This window comes from Rhamphochromis longiceps, linkage group LG18 (assembly GCF_057381845.1).
Source record: "Rhamphochromis longiceps isolate RC_006_pf linkage group LG18, R_longiceps_female_GT1.1, whole genome shotgun sequence".
NCBI lineage: Eukaryota > Metazoa > Chordata > Actinopteri > Cichliformes > Cichlidae > Rhamphochromis > Rhamphochromis longiceps.
The window spans coordinates 12,540,873-12,559,589 of NC_140574.1; the positions used below are offsets into that span (position 1 = coordinate 12,540,873).

At 38.8% G+C, this 18,717-nt stretch overlaps 1 protein-coding gene across 4 annotated transcripts; it reads right to left on the minus strand.

Moving 5' to 3' along the window:
- Positions 1-474: 474 nt before the first annotated feature.
- ranbp3b (RAN binding protein 3b) lies at positions 475-14,097 on the minus strand. 4 transcript variants are annotated; one of them, XM_085388575.1, is made up of 17 exons: positions 14,033-14,097; positions 12,187-12,242; positions 11,831-11,867; positions 11,661-11,738; positions 11,476-11,547; positions 8,792-8,857; positions 7,859-7,951; positions 7,578-7,687; positions 5,946-6,065; positions 4,441-4,541; positions 4,253-4,328; positions 4,047-4,143; positions 3,427-3,551; positions 3,206-3,326; positions 2,442-2,584; positions 1,170-1,365; positions 475-1,051 (listed from the first exon to the last, which is right to left on the minus strand). In XM_085388575.1, the coding sequence occupies exons 1-17, from the start codon at positions 14,052-14,054 to the stop codon at positions 1,008-1,010; spliced, it is 1,557 nt and encodes a 518-aa protein (XP_085244701.1). In that variant the 5' UTR covers positions 14,055-14,097; the 3' UTR covers positions 475-1,007. The 4 variants fall into 4 exon arrangements, with proteins under 4 accessions (XP_085244701.1, XP_085244702.1, XP_085244703.1 ...); XM_085388576.1 differs by having other exon boundaries at positions 12,187-12,200; positions 14,033-14,078; XM_085388577.1 differs by lacking the exon at positions 7,859-7,951.
- Positions 14,098-18,717: the final 4,620 nt, after the last annotated feature.

Below are 18,717 nucleotides of genomic sequence, written 5' to 3' on the forward strand. Positions count from 1 at the left end.
AATGTAAATGGATAAAATAAAAAAAAATCTTCAACATAAAAATATGAATCAACACGATAAACCCCTGGGATGCTGGAAAAGGAGAAAAGTAACAGTTACATGCAGAATGTAGACGGGTGAGTTCATGTTTTTTCTAATTTTGGAAAAAAGTAAAAACCAGACGCTGAATGACTAACACATCGTAGAAATCTAGACGAAACATTGTGGTGAACTGCCCTTTTGTCCCCAAATCATTAACTCACATTAGCGGAAACTGCACTGTTTCAGTCTTTTATTTGCTATAATATAGGTCAATAGGAAATATAAGAAACTGCTATTAATGACAACTCGAGTGGTCTTGGCTAGCCATTACAAACAGCACATATGTGTTGAGATGCCTCATGAAAATGACAGCCCAAAATAAATTACATTTGCCAAAACTTAACGCACAGACTGGTCAGGATGAGGGGGGCAAGAGGAAGGCTGGACTTGATGTAAGAGAAAAAAAAAAGAAAAGAAAAAACAACAAACGACTGGATGACGAGTCAAATACGATGTGAATGAAGCTCCTCTGGATGTGTGGTGTCCAGAGGTACGGCTGTAGAGTGAGTATAAAGGTCCCAAAGTAGAAACTGCAGTCTTAACATGTGCCATACTTTAAAATGTAGAGGAAAACACCCTTACACTCATCAATATGATGAGCAGAGAAGTCCCAAACCAAAGCTTTGAAGTCTTTATTTTTGCTATCGGGGAGAGGAAGAAAAAAAAAATACTCGAGAACAAAAATTAAACACAAAAACAGGAGAGGGCGGGAAGAAACGACTCCAGATATTACGCTGAACGCAGAGAAGATGAACTGCACGAGTTGGGTGAGACACTCCGGCACAGGGGGTTATTTCCTGGAGCTAGACTTCTAATATCCAAAAGTACTGGTCTGGAGGACCCACGTTGGTCATGGGGTGTCCATGGAGATGCCTGCAGCAAAATGCTTCTACAGCGGCATCTCAGCAGGCTTTCCAAGAGTGACGCTATGTGCTTCCAGCTGCCTGGCTCTCTCCTCCCTCTGAATTACCTGCAGGAGCAGAGTCGCAACATGTCAGCAAAGGTATTTTAGTTGAATCACTGAAAAACAAACAAGAGCTGCTGCAGTAAAAACTAGAAAATCAAAATAAGAAATACAAATCACTGACTTGTAGCAGGAGTAGAGGCTGAAGCGGAGGCAGAGGCATTGTCCTCCTCGTCGCTGTCATCCTCGTTGGACTGCGGTACCTCGGCATCGGGGATGGTTGTTGCTGGGGTCTCGGACTCCTGTTCCACCCTGCTCTTCAGGGCCAGGATACGGTGATGTAACGCTGCAGCCAGCTGACCTACGTCTTTAGAGCTACCCTAAATATGCAAAAGTGTAAACAAAATTCAGCCACATGGACATGACACATGCACATTGCATTGGTACACTGTAACGCTCCATTTGCAGGATTTTCCAAATTATCAGTAGGATGACTTCATCTTGTTGAGAACGCAGCAGCCAGAGTCCTTACAGATTTCAACATATTACCCAGCTACTGAAGTCACTTCACTGGCTCCCAGTTCAACACAGAATTACCTGTACAAGTACTTCTACAAACTTATAAAGCTCTCAGTAGTTTGCCCTCCCAGTTCATCTCTGACTTTCTCAGTATCTATAACCTAATTAGATCTTTTAACTATTCTCAGAATTAGATCCAAGTGTGCTGAGGGTGCTTCAGTAACTGTGGAAACTGAACCTTGGAACAAGCTGCCTGCTGACTTGAGGTCATTTACAACTGTTTACACTTTACAAAACAAGCTTAAAGCCTCTTTTTTAAAACTTTCTTGTAAAGTTAGTTTTTTATTGCTTTGACTTAAGTAAGCCTACATTTGTTTTTATGTTTTTCATGTTTGGGTTATGCACACTGAGTTTACATTTAATGAAATGTGTTATATGAATTATAAAATTGCCACTTCGAAACGCAGATGTTTCAGATTAAATGCTTTCCAAAACCCACAGAACGGCTGGAATGTTAAACATCTGGGGGAGGAAGTAATGCATTTTATTAAGAACAGTTTTTAACTACCTCAAAATAATATGTTTGAAAGCAGTATTCTTGTACCAACTGTAGGCATTGAATGTTTTAATATCACAGGACAATACTGAGCTGATCAAATTAATAACATGGAAATGTATTCACCCTTTACTAAAGAGGAAAAATACACAAAAACAGAATGAGACCGATGATAAAGACGCATTAACAGTGGAAGGGACAGCGTGAAACCGAGGCAGAATATGTTTCACCACTTCAATGCTTGTTAAAAAAAAAAAGAAATTACAATTTTCTGTGTTTTTCTTACTTTTGATGTATACACAGGGAGGGGAAAAACACTTAAAAGCTAACACCCTTTGGAAAAATGAAATGTTCAAATGTTAAACGTTTAGTAACACATACCGATATTAGGAAGACCTTGACACCCTGGTCCTCCGTGTCCATGGCAGTGATTCGTACACTCTTCTCGCTGGCCTTGTCCACTTGCATCTGGGGCCAAAGTTTAGTGTTGAGGATCAACCGGAGGCTGCCCTGGGTCCTCATTACTGCAACACACGACAGCAGTGACATACAGATGCAAATATGCACGTGTTTACCATTTCAGCCCACTGACTGTAAAATCTCTTCACTAAACAGGCACAACTAGTATTTGCAGTAAATACACAGCTATAGTCCTAGAAACTACTCTGTTCTGTCACTGAGAATGTGATTTGTACCAGGATTTCACAGTCTAGTCAAATATTAACCAGGATACAGTGAAAGGAAACTTCTGAAACTGTTGAATATTCATTAAAAACAAAACTTCAGAATGCTTGTCCACTTAGATTTTGATTTGTCTGAATGAAACCACCATATATAAACATTACCACAATACTACTGCGGTGGCCAGTCAACAGAGCCATGTAGTAGGAACAGACTCCCTCTTGTGTTCATTGTTAGGTTTTGTCATAACACGTGTAATCAAAACAAAAGGTATGTTTTGGTTTACTGAGATAATAGTCGCCCCTACCTGTCCCGGTAGAATAACAGTAAAAACAATCAGATGCTTTCATCCGCTAAAGCTATTTGGGTGACTGAATTGTAAAAACAAACGTGCACATTCATAACACAAAGGGTTTTGTTTTTTTTTTTTCCTCTCTCCAGCAGCTTTTTGAAGGTGCTTTTACCTAGACGGGACTGTAGCGTGCCGTCGTCTGTCGATGCCATGTCATTGAGCCTCAGCAAACCCCGACCTCTCTCTATCCACGACTGAGCAGTCTTCTCAAAAACATACAACTTGCACTGCATCTGAAGTAAAAGAGGAGGGGAAAAAAAGAAGATTATAAAACATTCTCACCATGTTATTCGCTGCACGTCTTCAAGTGAAATACCCCGCCTTGTCTTTCACCTGTAAAACATTGCTTTCTGATTCCTCTCCAGTTTTCACATCGACTTTCTCTAAGATGCACTTCTTGGCTGTGGCTTTGGTGTATGCTGCTGCAGACTCCTCCAAAGACTCTGACACGTTGTTCACTGGTGAAATAAAACACAAACATATAACTGATCCTTTAGCAACACAGAAACAGTGCTACTGCAGGGTAATCAAGGAGCTTGTCTTCCATCCCCGAACAGAGAAGCTTGATAATGTTCTCTGCATCATTTCCAGAGCAGAGGCACTTGAGCTCTGCGCCCACATTTATGATTGCCTGGGCACTGAGTAGCTATGAAATGGTAAATTATTTTTCAAAGTCACCGAACAAAGTAAAATATTCTCTCACTCAGTATTCCCCTTTTGTATGTTAAGACACGAACCCTGGACACTTTAAAACCTTGCTTCTATGACATAAATCAAGCTTTTTTCTTTTTAGGTGGACTTTAAGTTTAAGACAATATAAAACGAATATACAGTCATAAGCCCACAGGTCTTGTTTTTGTCTTGAGTGGAGTAAAGTTTTGTGCTTACACCTACTAGTAATCAATCCAAATAGCAACCATTTTTGTAAATAATAGGAGGGGTGGGTTTTTTACCTTTCTCTGGGGTGGCTTCCTGCGATGAGGGCTCTGAAGCAGGGGCAGCTGACACGTCTTTATTTTCCTCATTTGAAGAGTCACCCTTTGGTGGACTCTGAAAACACAACAGAGTTAATCATTGCAGCTCGTTCAATTGTAGTCATTAGGAATTCTGCAGTATTGCAGGAGGTAAACAGACTATTGAATTCACCCTATTAACTCACCAGAACTCGTTCAGACATATTCTGCCCGAAAACAAATTTTGCTCCACTGTCTGCACTGTTTGTGGCATTTTTTGAACTGAAAAGGCAGAAATGCAAGTGTGCATCAACGCGTTGATCAAAGTTAATACTGAATTTTGCAGAAATACTATTTTAAAAAAAATGTAGAAGTAGAACACATTTTTAATTACCTTGTGGTAGAGATGTACTGCAAGAAATAATTTGTGCCCTCTGATTGAGAGTCCAGTGGCACGCCGTCCTTTGAATTGTCTTCTTTATTGTTTTCCTCCAACTAGAGAGAGAGAGAGAGAGAGAGAGAGAGAGAGAGAGAGAGAGAGAGAGAGAGAGAGAGAGAGAGAGAGAGAGAGAGAGAGAGAGAGAGAGAGAGAGAGAGAGAGAGAGAGAGAGAGAGACAGACACACACACACAGGAAGGAAATCTTACGACAGAAAGTAGATTAAGAAATCTCTACAGACAATCCTTAACCAACCCAATATGATGTAATCCAAGCATCATGTTGGTCCAAGCAATAAGTAAGCACTTGTTTCATGTCCACTTTAAAGTTTCACAATAAATATTTCCACTTACTCTTAAAAAAAAAAAAAGTGCCATCTTGTGTGAAGAATGTGATGTCATTAGGTGGGTTGGTTATTAGCATATAACTTGTGACAGCTAAAAAGCAGCCTAAGGCTCACTTTTATGGTGCCCCTGACTGCAGCAATGAGTTTTATGTTAAAAACAAAAACTAGAATATCTTGTCCACTCTGTCTCATAGGCAGAAAGTGGTTTCTTCACTGTTGGCTAGCTGCACTGAAACGGGAATTACCAAAACTAGCCATAATGCTCAGGTTTGTAGATGACTTTGTAAAATAGGTCTGTGTGAGGGAGAGCCTGTTTGAGTCAGATGTTCACTGAACCAACTAGCTGGAGTCAAGCACCTTCCCCACTATTTGATTTGATCTCATGAGGTCGGTGTACAGACCGAGCGACCAATCAGCCGACAGAGTGCATACCCAGAAAATAGGATCAGTAGGTTTAACCCCCAGTTATTTCGAAGTTAAATCTTTCTTTTCACAAGCACAGCGAAACTACAAGATAACTGGTTACTACATGCATTACAAACATAACGTTTCTTATCAAAGCAAGATTAGGAATCCTGATAACCATCAGCATCTTCGCAGGTGGGACTCTTCACGTCTCACTCCCCTTCACTTATTTTAATTTACTTCATATTAGAAGCGAGTAAAAGTTATCAGTGAGATAATGTGCTTACCTAAACAATTTTCCACAGCAGTTTCCCAACAGAATTTCAAAACCAAAACAAACAAAGAAGGGTTCCAAGAACTACGGCATCTCTTCCTTGGAAGCTCCTGTGTGCCCCCCCCTTGGGTCATCGCCCACATTAATCTATTCCCCTCTGAACATCCTGATGATGGTAGGCTTCTTGATTGCACTTTGGTAAGAAACTTAGTTGCATTTGCACTGTGTCACCAGTTAGACTAACATTACCATATGTTAGCTATTAGCAGCAACCAACCAACAACGTCACATTATGTACTAAACAGGATGGTGCTACACATGCTATAGAAAACTTTATTTTTTTAAATCCAATTTCACCAAACACACACACTATTGCTTGACACAAAAATTCTTGCTTCGAATTCACCTGCTCACAGCCAGCAGAAGGAAAACTCACCTTTGCTCTGTCTTTGATATTCTGACCAAACACAAATGATATTGCTACATTTGACTCTTTCTTCTCTTTTCTTTCTCCATCCTTGTTACCACTCGAGCCATCTTCCTCATTTTCATGTTTCTGAAACAGGAAGAAACAGAGCAGCAGGGTCAACTAATATAACTAGTGTTCACTGAGCCTTTATCAGATTTGAAGGATCTTTTACCAACAAGAACTTCCCCTGCATGCAGCAAGTTTCATTAATATCTTCCACAAACCACACTGACTGCAACTTGCACCGTAACTGTGTTTGCAGTTGACTGTGCATTGCATAAAAACAAACGGGACCCAGTCTCACTTAGAAAAAAGTGACATTGCACTTTTAGCAGTCTGGGTCATTGTCAAGTATGTAGCCAAAATACTAGAAAAGTGGCATACAGCAGCAAGACGTGCCTAATTTTCCTAATGCAAATCCATTTACCTAGCAAGCCTATTAGTGGCACAGCAATATAGTTAATATTTCTGGATGAAACTCATTGCAGATCATTTAGTTACTAGTTAATTCATGCAATGTAGTGTGAAGTTCCCATCATAAAGAATCAAGAATAAGAATCAGCAAGTTGCCCGAGTCTCTGGTCTCACTGCAAATCCAGCTGCATAGCTTTAGACAGTGGCTAGTAATAACACTCTGAAGAGCTAGTGAAGGGCCAGCTGCAGACAACAACAGTGGATTTAGGGTCTATGCACAGGATAAAAACGTACAATTTCCTTTATTCATCCTTACAAAGAATCAACGGTTGTAATATCCAGTATTGTGGGAAACTGAATACAACTATGCTAACCCTGCTGAAGCACATATATGTGCGGCCAAATGACTCCAAGGCGGTCTCGTTCATTTTCATGCTGTTTGAAGAAATGTGTCCAAGCAACATCTGTGCTTCATTATTTCTTCAATTATCAGAATTTCTAACATACTTGTGACTTAAGAAATAATGAAGCCAAAATGTTTGCTTTACTTGTACAAATGATACGCATGTGAATGAGTCATCACTTTGAAGTCATTTGGACTTTATTGGGTGCTGAAACCGAAGCCTAATCATAATTAATTTATTAAAAACAGTCACAGCACAAATTTTTATTTGGCCTAAACAAATGACTGAAACTGGCTGGACTGCTGTTCTGAACACTACGAGGAGCAAACTCACGCAACCTGTGTGGTTTCTCTTTGTTAGTCAAATTATGTTTGCCTTTTTCAGCTGTGGCTGAAAGATTCATTAAAGAAACAAACAAACAAAAACCCTGTAACGATGGAGACCTGAGGTAATGACAGAAAAGCAAGTGTTGCAATGTAGTAACATGTTTGTAGTAACAGTTTACACATGTATGTTTTAATAAATAGGTTTATATTATTTAATCAAATGTAAACAAAAAACATTTTTAAAAAAACAAACATGAATTTTCTATGCTGGAGCTTTTCATTCTATGACTTGTGTCTATTAACACAGTAAAAAGACAAATATGTCAACAGGACAAATAAAACACACAAGCAAAAACTGTAATACAAAAACTCAACAAACAAAAACTGCAGGAAATGCAGTCATGTTTGATTTCTGTCTCCTAATTATAAATTGTTTAGGTTTCGCGTCTTCTCACCGGTGTCTTAGTCAGCGTGGCTGAGTGCTCTGTGTTGTTCAGGAAGAGGGACTGGGTCACAGGTGCACCATCTGAGGACTTTTTCACACCATTGGTTCCACAACTGGAATCTACAGACAGAAAAAAAAGGGAAATTATTCCAACTTTTCACCTATCCTGATAGCATTTGAAGCGACACACCTCATGAGCAAAACAGCTTGCACAGTGAGAACAACGACTGCAATTATATCTTAAATTACATGTGATTAACTAATGAGTGTAAGACTCTGAGCTTTACTCACTGGACTCTAAATGTGATTTAGAGGGCGGTGCCTGGAGAACTGCAGGGCGGAGGACACTGCGTTGCTGCTCCTTGGGTTTCTGACTAGGGACACCTGCAACCGAGGCAGTTTTTCTCATGCTTTGTACACACAGTTATATCTTTTATATGTACATGTTGATGTGTGGGCTGCTCAGAAAGAATTTTTTGGATTCACTAAAAATAATCTGCAAATATTCAAAGCTTTGCCTGGGAGTAGAGTACAAGTAAGGGGTAGGTCAATATGACATTAGTAGTCATTTGGGATCCCTTCATTTGAGGGGGGCATATTTGCACAATCTGATGTTATTCCAGACCATAACCTGCATTCAAATGCTTGACTTTTTGTGACAGCTTTCAAACATAGTTGTAACTTGTATAATCATATCAATTGTTCATGAGGACTGTACCAATGTCAGTGCTGATAATTAAGATTAGATGTCCTCATCAGATAAAGCCTGAATAATAAATGATAATGCATAATGAACAGGATCGGTCTGAGTAAACATCTGCCAAGGATGAAAGTTCCCTCCACCCTGTGCATGAACTGAGTGTCTGGATCAACAATGAGTTTACATCTAGATGGGTTTTTTTGAGCCTCATGATGATATCTGATGATATCTGCCAGTTTTTCTTATTTCAGTAACAAATCTAAAGTAATTGTGAAGATATGATGCAATTTTGCTCCATCTAAAACAGTAGAAACCTTTTCCAAATATTTTGTATGTGTGGACCAAGTAACACCTAATGCAAAAACATTTCATGCAAATCCAGCAATAGCTTTTGTATTATACTGCAAATAAACAGAAAAACTGAACCAACTACAAAAGCTACTTGCCAGATTTTTGTGGTCAGGTATATAACAAAACCATAGTATAAATAGTAAAAATAACACAAAAACATGTTAAACATCTACCTGAACTTGGTGCCTGTCCATGTATGAGAGTCGGTGGTTTTAAACGGAACCCCACGGGCTTCTCCTCTGGTGTAACAAACCATAAAAAGAAGCAAAAGTTAAAAAAAAAACATATTCAGGTATTGCACAACAACCTAATGTGAGCATGCTCTTCTGTCTTTGCAAATTTTGTAACCACAGAGCCAGTTACCACAGCAACCCTTGTACGGCCTTAAGAGTTGTGTTGGAATCTCAGTAATATGGCGGGCTCTAGGGCCTTTGATCTAGTTCTACCGCCGTCTCTTCATCTCAGTGGCTTTATTGGGATACCATCAAGTAATCAGCACTAGAACAGAAACCCAAAAGCACATGCGAAAAGCCACATCCTGTTTGTCCTCAGCGTTTAGGAGACCCTTCCAGTGTGCATAAATGTGTGAAGCTTAGATTACACAGATGCTAAAGAAAAACATTTTCAATCTAATTATAAGAAGTATTTGCATAATTAAATTACTAACCAGCAACTCTCAGGACATGCATGCAAACAATGAAGAAAAAAACCACACAAGCAATAAAAGCACTATAAACATTTTAAATGCAACTAAAATAACCAAACTTCCAGCACATAGTGTAGTTCTGCGTCCCTATTAACAACATTTTTTGAGTCTGTTCATCATTAGTTTTACTTTCAAATACACACATTATGTAACATGCTTCAGGCAGTTATTATCTACAGCCTGTTTGTTTGCTCAAGTGGAAGACCTCTCCGTAAATCTGTTGACTAGTGATTTAAACCTCTACGTCACTTTTCAATTGAGCTCAAGCCATTAAAGCAAAAAAGAAAAAAAGAAGAAGATTGGGTCACTTTTATCTTTGACAAGAGATGGGATTTAAAAAAAAATCCATAAAAATCATACTTCCTTATTCTCCCTTAAAGTGCTTCTGCAATAATAATTTCATATCTCTATTAACTAGTCAGTATTTTTCATAATGATATTTTCCCCCATTTTGACTCGTCTTACCAGTGTAATATGACCTTGATGAAAGTGATTCAACAAATTAAAGTATGAACGGCTACTCGGCAAATGACTGATTAAGCTGAGCTTCACAAATTAAACAAAATCATTTAACATCTAAAGTGATACAACAAATTTACTGGTCAGACATCCTATAAATATTATGCTTTGGCAGGAAAACCAGACACAGACGAGTGCTGCTGAGTTCAAAGCAAAGTTACCACAAGATAATTATTTACAAGCTTTGTGTTAGAGATATGCTACTGATAAACAATGTTGTTAATCCAGCTTCACCCTAACTTCCTCTCCTTACAGTTACTGTTTAATTTCTTATTTAACAAATATGCATATGTTTTTGTTCCCATTAGCCTAATTTATGCCAACTAACATAACTACTTTTTTGGCCTTGTAGACTTCCTGTGCAAATGAACAACAGATATATAAACTGCAAATGACTAAATTTATTGTTTGGGGTGGGGGGATTTACATGGCTTTTTAACTTAACAAAAGGGCATAAACAACATAAAAAAATGACAAATTTTAGTTTGACACAAACACACCTCTAACCCTGGCAAGGAGCTTGCACAAGCAAGGTCATGAAGCGGAAACCTTTAAAGTTTAAAGCCCAACTTACCCTAACCTACCAGCTGCAGCTTGTTTAGAATTTCAGGTTATATTTTATACATTTGCAAAGAAAGAAATACTTCAATTACAAAGAAGGATCTAATGTGGGAACAGCTATTATATCCAAGTCATACTGTATTCATAGAAAGACACCATAGGCACCTAAGACGGCGCTAAATAAACTAGCTTTTAATACCCAATAAGCTAGTCCTCTGTAGCAGTGGCACTTGGAAAATTGCTGTCAGCTATCACCACATGACACTAGGAAATCATAATAACAAACCCTATGTATTTACTAATGTTAACCTTAACTCTGCCTTTTTTAAATTCAAGCATCACACATTTGTTTTCCAGTTGAATCTGGCAGTTCAGAGCATGGAGGCAGGATCACAAGCGACTCAAGGCCATATTGTTCTTATAACTTAAAAGAAAAACAAATTTTCTGTATTACTGAAGGTTTTGAGAGGGCGGCAAATTACAAAATATAGAAAAAGACTTCTCCCTGCTTGGTATACTGAACGGTCTTTGTGCAACACATGACACAAACTGACAGATCTTTGGAGCAGTGAGAGCCAAATGAGAAATGAGCAAGGAGAAGTGAAATCTCAAACCAGACTAAATACAAAGACTTAAATTTAAGCCAAACAAAAACAAGATGCAGAAATATTTTGAATAATTCAAAAAGTTGTAAAGTAAATACCAATACTACATTTATAAAAATTTGCTTTCAGTTTATGTTTATGCAGTAAAGACTCTGAAAGGACAGCAGTCAAAACTGAATGGACAAAATCAGAGTAAAATAGCTAAATAAGAGTCAACTAGAACTAAGAGTCAACTTGGTGAGAGTTAAGAGTTTGTGACACTTTTAGAATTACCAAAATGATCTGTGACTTAAAATCTTTAAGTGAGCAAAAGCTACTATTTACCAGTTTTAGTGAGCGTCTTGTGCCAACTGCCTTAAATTGTTGAAGCGTTTGATTTTTAATACTGAGATTTTTTTTTTTTTTTTTAACCACAGGGGCCCTTTAAGCTGTGAAAGGAAAACTAATAGTGGTCTAGATTGCTCACCTGGCTCGGAGTCAGAGTTCCCAGTCGGAGACTGGCAGAAACTTGAGGGCATGAATACATTGTTCTTGGGAACTGCAAAGTAACAGACAGGCACTGCACTCAGCATACAAATCAATGTGTACACCACAGGCAAGAAGCAACATAAAGTAAACGCTCTGCTTTGCTTAGTCATCACGTGCCCTTACCAGAATGTGGGGGTGGGAATGATGAGGTCCTTTCCCTTTTCACAGGGGGAGTATAGCTTCCCTCATCTTTATCTGAATCTGAATGAAGTGAAATGATAATGACTGTATGTCAGTTTAAACAGAAAGATAACATGGACAAACAAAGTGGCCAATTTGGATATTTCATTTACCTTCTCCATCCTCTGCACTTGAGCCCTCAGCAGATCTCTGCAAGGAAGTGCAAAATGTTTGGGGGGGGTTTTATTTATACCAAAGGAGCACCATTACTCATAAATCCTAGGTAGCTTTCTTAAATGCATGAAAATTTGACTTAATTAAATTAGAAACAAACTAGCAAGAAAGATGTGCGCTGATTTTGCAGGAAATGCTGCTAACAGTGACAAATTTGAATCCAACAACTTTTCTAGGATGTGTGCTTTTCAGAAACTCAGCTTGACTAAATGTTGGCATAAATAACATCTGCAAACTCAAAAAGGCAATTTTAGCCCTTATAGATAAAGAAAAGCAAAACAAAACAGAAACTTACCTTCTGTGGTTTATCTTTATGGAAAACAAACACAGGGGGCGCTATGGCAGGCTTGTCTGTTAAGAAAAGATGTAGGCTAGTCATCTAAACACTAACTTAAGGTGTGCAGCAGTAAGTGTATTTGGACATCTTCTATTTTATAGACTGTACAGCTGATTAAAAATAAAAAGTCTAACTTTTCAAAAATTGCTGTGGTCAAGATTCCAGTGAGTTAAACAACTGTTCACAACTAATTTAAATGTAAGAAACTTAAAAAGATGACCTGCAAAAATGCAGCTTAACAACAATCTGATTTCTATCTGTGTCAACCAGCCAGGCGAAATCATGCCATCAAACCGAGTACACTAAACTTAACCATACAATCCTATTAGAAGTTCCTGGAACAATTAAATCACATTAAGTTTACCTAAAGTGAACAATCCACAATAAACTAAATAACGTGATCAAATGTGAGATATGCAAATACACGTATTGCAGAATGGGCAAACTAGACAGAGACTGTGTAATTTTAAATAAATAAATAACTAAATGAGAAATTATGACGCTTTCCACCGGTATTTTCTTGCCTCCATAATCTATGATCATAACATAACAAGAATAACTAAAGCCAGGCTAGGCGATAACATGATGTCAGCTCAAGCCACTTAACGACTATGTTCACACTGTACCCTGGTGTAAGATGTGTAATCCTATAACGTTAGCAGACAAAGGTTTTCCTCTGTCTGGGTCAGGCCTGCACACTGAACAGGTGTAGCATCGCTGTAGCTGCGCAAAACATGCATGCATGCGATATCAGCCAAAAGCCGGCAGCACATAGCCACGATTGTTTCCTGAAGCGACAATCACCGCTTTGACACACGCTCCGCATGGTTTAAGCTGATCATTTTTGTGTGAAACTAAAGAAAATGTTGTGTGACCTACATTTTACCCCCACCTTTGTATCTGCTGTCTGTCTCACAATCAGCTAACTTGTCCAATGAATATAAGATTTCCGGCATGAAACACTTCTATTCACATCTGAAATACAAGTAGTGGGGCTACTTGTCCCTTGCTTATGTTAACCAGTTAGCATATATACCCATCTGACCCTTTTCAGTAAATAGTCGGCGCCACTGGTTGTTCCTTAAAGCCCAGGGAGGTTTAGCTCGATGGCTAGTTAGCCTGCTAATGCGCTCCAACCAGCATGAGTCATGTCGCCTGACAAACAATGTCACTACAGTCCTCACTTCATTCTCCCATATTAGAAGCCAAACATGATGACAATCTGATTTTGATGGAATAAGAAAACGCGCAAACAAGCAGAGGCTAAACCGAAGCATTGTCTGACTGGCTGACATTTTCCTCTACGCGCCTAAATGAACGTCAAGCAAACCTAAAACGTAAAGCTAACAACATGAAATAAACACGGACACTGTTTCCAATCACTGCTGTTCTTACATATTAGCTTCGTTACACGCTGTGCTTTTCAAATGTGGCTTAGCCAAGTTTGGCGTTTATAATCACCTTAGATCGTTTAGCTCACCACAAATGGCAACAAATACACACACACACCGACTATAAATAGCCGGGTGCTAGCGTTAGAAGGTAAACCGGCTAACTGACAGGCAGAACTGGAGGGCGTTCCAAGACATTCCAGGTATTACCCCAAGCCCAGCGTTAGCATTGTTAGCCTGTTTGCTAACGCTGTAACCTTATAAACGCCGCGACGTTATTAATCCACCTGAAGTCGCCATTTACGTGTGCCACAGTTGCTTGATTTCAGCTATCAAATATGCAAACCACGAACAGACACGCTTTACATGGCCACAGTAGCTGTATTGTTTTTCTCATTCTGCCACTTACTCACCTTCGTTTGCCAAGTCCGCCATTTTACTTCGACGCTCACACACCCACAACCCACCGCGCAGATAACACCAGTCAAGGCAGCAATGTGCTCAGAGACACCCGTTTGCTAATGCAGCCAGCGACCCCTGCCCTCGCCAAGACTCTTTTTGTAATCTAAAACTCTAGTATATGTCCATGCTTATCGATATGTTTATGTGCTTATTTATAATTCAGCTGGCCCAAAGGAAGAACGTGAAGTTTGCCTGGGTCGCCTAACCCACTATTACAGCTTTCCCAGGCCCCTGTGTACCAACACAGACTTTAAAGGTATTATTAACTACGATAAAGCTGCACAAACACCAGATGATGACATGAATGGCTCAGGTTTCTTAACCTAGAAAACAGTGGTTTGGCGGAAAAACAAAAATACAGCCTTCGAGCACGTCTCAAAGGCATCGCCACAGCCAGTGTTAAGTGGTGATTTAATCAGATTCCCGGTAAAGGTAAACAACCAATGCGTCGTTCATATTTCCTGTTTCTAAATGATGTGTGTCCCGTAATCACTGTGCTTACATTTATACACATGGTTTATGCAAGGTCACCTCATAGTAAAAAGCCCTGTTAGTTTGAATCTATTGCCCCCTTTTTTTTCTCCTGGGGTTTACGCATTGGTGTTGTTTGTAAAGGCCACATTTACAGTGCCAAACATGACAACACCACTGACTTTACTGCAGTGCCAATTGGCTTTGATAGACACACACATGCACGCAAAAACTGTATTCTTTAAGATAGCATAAGTATAAGATCAGACTCTGTTATTAGTCCTACAGCAATGAAATTTCAAGTGCTAGAGCAGTACAGAGATAACGCCATAAACGTCACGCCTAAGTAAAAGAAAATCGTGAGTAGTAAAGAATAACTCAAATGAGCAATACCAAGATGACAAACAAATAGATCAATAACATTTAAACAATCTCTGTGCTGATGTAGCACTTGGAATTTACCAGGCCTGTAACCAAAACACTGTGTGATCATGACTCACATTATTTACATGAAGTGTATTATTATAGGAGTGATTAGGTCATGATTAAATCCTTTCCTAAGGATGAATTTGAATTCTGCCCATTTTCTCTGTTTTTGTTTTCTAGACGTGTGGACTTTTTCAGCTGTCAGGAGATTTTCACAGCTGTGTGTTTTGCACAGAAATGTGCAATAACGTTGAATGTCCTTTTCCAGTGTCCTGTCAGTGCAGTTCCACTTTGCTTCCACTAGAGGGCGAACTGTTACTGCAACTGAGCAAATCTGTTACAGGTAAGCAGTGTTTGCATTTTTTAGTGATGGCTTCGGGACAAGCTTTGAAACTACAGGCAACTTTACAACACCAACTACAAAATTCTACAACACCAACTACAAAAGCAGTTCATATTGTTTTCTAAAAAACAATAAATAAATATATAAAATATATATTTTCTCCTATGGATGAGTTAAACACAAACCATAAACTGCACAAGTGCATGAAGTACCAACTCTGCAGTGACAGTATAAATAAAATTATTGACTCGTGGGGGTTTGCTGTTTGCATTTTGTACTTTTTGCAAATTCTTTGTACAAAGCAATTTTGGCGTGCATATAGTAAGCAAGCATTCACGCAGATATCCAAATGTGTAAACTACATATGTTTATTCTGGATACAGTATCATGAAAAATATGGGCGGAAGGTATTTCCTTTGTTTCCTGAAGGAGTTTCAAAACAATAAAACCACAGCGGTTGAAAACAAAAAGATTTGTGCTATACATAAAAAGAAAGAACGAAAGCAAGTTCTGAGCTTATTTGTGCATCTTGTTTGCCTTGGCCGGCTTGATAAAACCTAAAGCCCCACCTGGATTTATCAAGTATAATTATGGGGGTTGTCAATATTCTCTGTTAAGCCGGGTTTTCTGCTTCAAGTTGTATGCGTGGTCACATATAATGGGGCATTTCACAGGTCGTGACTCCTCTACACTAAATGATCCCTATGAGTGACGCCTATTCCAATCAGAGACATTATCAGAGGATCATGAAGATAAATGGTGGTTAAGTGATTAAGGTGTGGCTACACATTAGACACTTAAGAGCTGTGGTTTGTGGGCCAGTCAATTGGAGATTAATTTCACTGACTGAAGCGGTATAGTTGGTGTGTGTTCTGTGTTCTTTTAGCTGCAATTCAAGTAGTGTGAAAGAGACTTAGCTGTAGATTCGACTCAAGTATGCAACCTTCAGTTTGCACTTTACTGTGTGGTTTTCTTGCACATATAAAATATATTCCAGCAGAGAATCTATATTGCGTTATACTGCATGCTGTAAATAAAAGAATCATTCAAATTATGGTGCTTCCATAAGATTTTAAATTAACACTGGGAAACATAACATGCACCTGACCAGGTGATGTGTTTGGCATAAGTTACCACGGTAATTTATCACAAGCACTTCTGTGACACAGAAACTACAACTTTAAGCCCAACATAGCTTAGTAGGCCATTAATCTCACTTTCCAGTACACCCTTCAGGCCATAGTCTTTGTGGAGTTGAGTCTGGCAGTTTGTAAAGTGCCTGAAGTGAAATGTAAAGCACTGAGTTGTTTTCTTTTCTCTTTTTTCTTTGCATGTTTAACAGACAACTGTGTTAAACTTTCTTTAAAAAAGCGTAATGCTGACAATGTACATGTGCACGTTTAGTTTGGCTACAAGTGTTGATGTGGTTGTAGTGGCTCAAGAATCACTCTTAGAGCTTAAACATTCATAAAGTATCATAAAATACAGATAGTGCATGCTCAGACAGTGAAGGCAAAGCTGTGACACTATGTGAGAATGTTTAATTAAATTGAAAATATTTGAAATTATTTCTAATAATAAAATGTTAATAATTTTAGCCTTCTTTTAAAAGGCCTTTGCTAGCAGCTATATGTTCATCAGCTTTCAAGAGCCTTTTGTAAGTTGAGCCGACTTGAAATTGCATTTCCCATAGCACTTGTTAAACTTTCCAGACCATCTCTTATCGTAATACAACATTCTTCCTGAAGATAACAGGATAATCATCCTGTTACGATTAGAAATGTTGTAATGTGGGAATATTGGTATTACATGATTCATTATTTGGTGATAATGGTAAGTACCCCTGCTTTTCATCTTCCAATAAATGGTCTTTCCCTGCTGAGCCATCTGCTTAGTTATGAACTAGACTAAGAAATGTAAGTTAGGCATAAAACAATAGTTAAATACAACACAGTCATAAATACAAACCAGATCTTTGCCTTCTTTGCTCAAATGTGGTTAAGGAACACTGAAAAGAGGACATTTCATAAGAGTTTGCCTGAGTTGACCAAAAGTTGGTAATAATATTCGAAATAATCGTGCTTGAGATTTCCCCTCAGGCTCCCCTCAAACAAGCCACTGCATGTGTTTATACTCTTTGCTGCTGAGGGCTGTCATCCATCAGACGAGCTTGGCTTCTGCTTTGGGTCATATCAGTTTCTCTTTTGTACTTATCCACTGATGTGGCGAATGTCCACTGTGCATCACTGTGTTTGCGTCTACGGGCAACAAACACCCCTCACTCAAAAGTTGGAACACACTCCCCCGCATACGAATAGCAAACTGGCTCTGTAACGCTCACCAAACTCTAATGCATTCGATGGTGTTTCTATCATAACGAGTCAAAACCCATCATGGCAGATCCTGTAGCATTATTACGAGGGTAAAAAGTAGTCTTTCAGTCAGAATCCATGCGTGGTGCAAAACCTGACTTTCTGCCTTCCTGATATGTGTAATATCTGTGTAATGATAACATCTACTTTGAAGTAGTCCAAGATTCACAATACTTTTTACATAACAGGCTTCTCATTTTCCAGAGTTTTGTAACTAATACCTAAAGATGAAACCCTTGGGGGAGTCCCCTACAAAAACAGGGGGTAATTATGGTTATGTAACTTTCTTCCACAAAATCCAAAACCATGTTATTTGTTCAGTGGTATAATGTTGGATCTTATCTATTGAAACTTGTCATTTGAAGGGCAGAGCTGATTGCATAATACATTAGAATAAAATAAAACCGCTAGGGGAAAATTAAAATCTCCAAAAATGCTCAACGTAGCCGCATTATATGGACAAACGTATTGGGCCACATGTCTTAGTCTTTGAATTTAGCTGTTTTCTGCCCCATTGGCACATGCATATAAAAGATCCTAGCCATGCAGCCTGCCTTTACAAACATTTGTAAAAGAATGAGTCATTCTAAACAGCTCAACCATAGTAATGCTGCAGGATTCCCTCCAAGATACTCGACAATTGATTGTCAGTGATATTATTGCAAAGTGGAAATGTTTAGCAACCACAGCACCGTAAAGTTACAGAGTGAGCTTGATGAGTGATGAGGTATATATTGCTTAGAAATTTCAAAGCTCCTCTGGCGTTAACATCAGCACAAATCCAGTGCACTGGGAGCTTCATCCTCTGGTTTTCCATAGTCCGTGGTCTACAGCTGTAATGTGCCATACTCTTTGGTCCATAAAGTTTAGCAGTGTTGTCTTTCATTTCAACTCTAATCCCGCAAAAAAAGTGCATATTTGGTCATTTGTTTTGGGTTTTCTAGTGTGCCAAATGTGTTTGAAGTGTTCTCCAAGTGTTCTCATTTTCTCCCTGAGTCTGCAATACATTTTTCCAGACTCTGAC

Bases quoted from the DNA above. Each gene is read 5' to 3' on its own strand.
- ranbp3b (XM_085388574.1), bottom strand. From the start codon at position 12,270: ATGACTAGCCTACATCTTTTCTTAACAGACAAGCCTGCCATAGCGCCC. The intron at 4,542-5,945 runs GTGAGTTTTCCT...CTCTCTCTCTAG, and splicing joins ATATCAAAGACAGAGCAAAG to TTGGAGGAAAACAATAAAGA. The intron at 1,366-2,441 runs GTATGTGTTACT...TTGCATATTTAG, and splicing joins TCAAGGTCTTCCTAATATCG to GGTAGCTCTAAAGACGTAGG.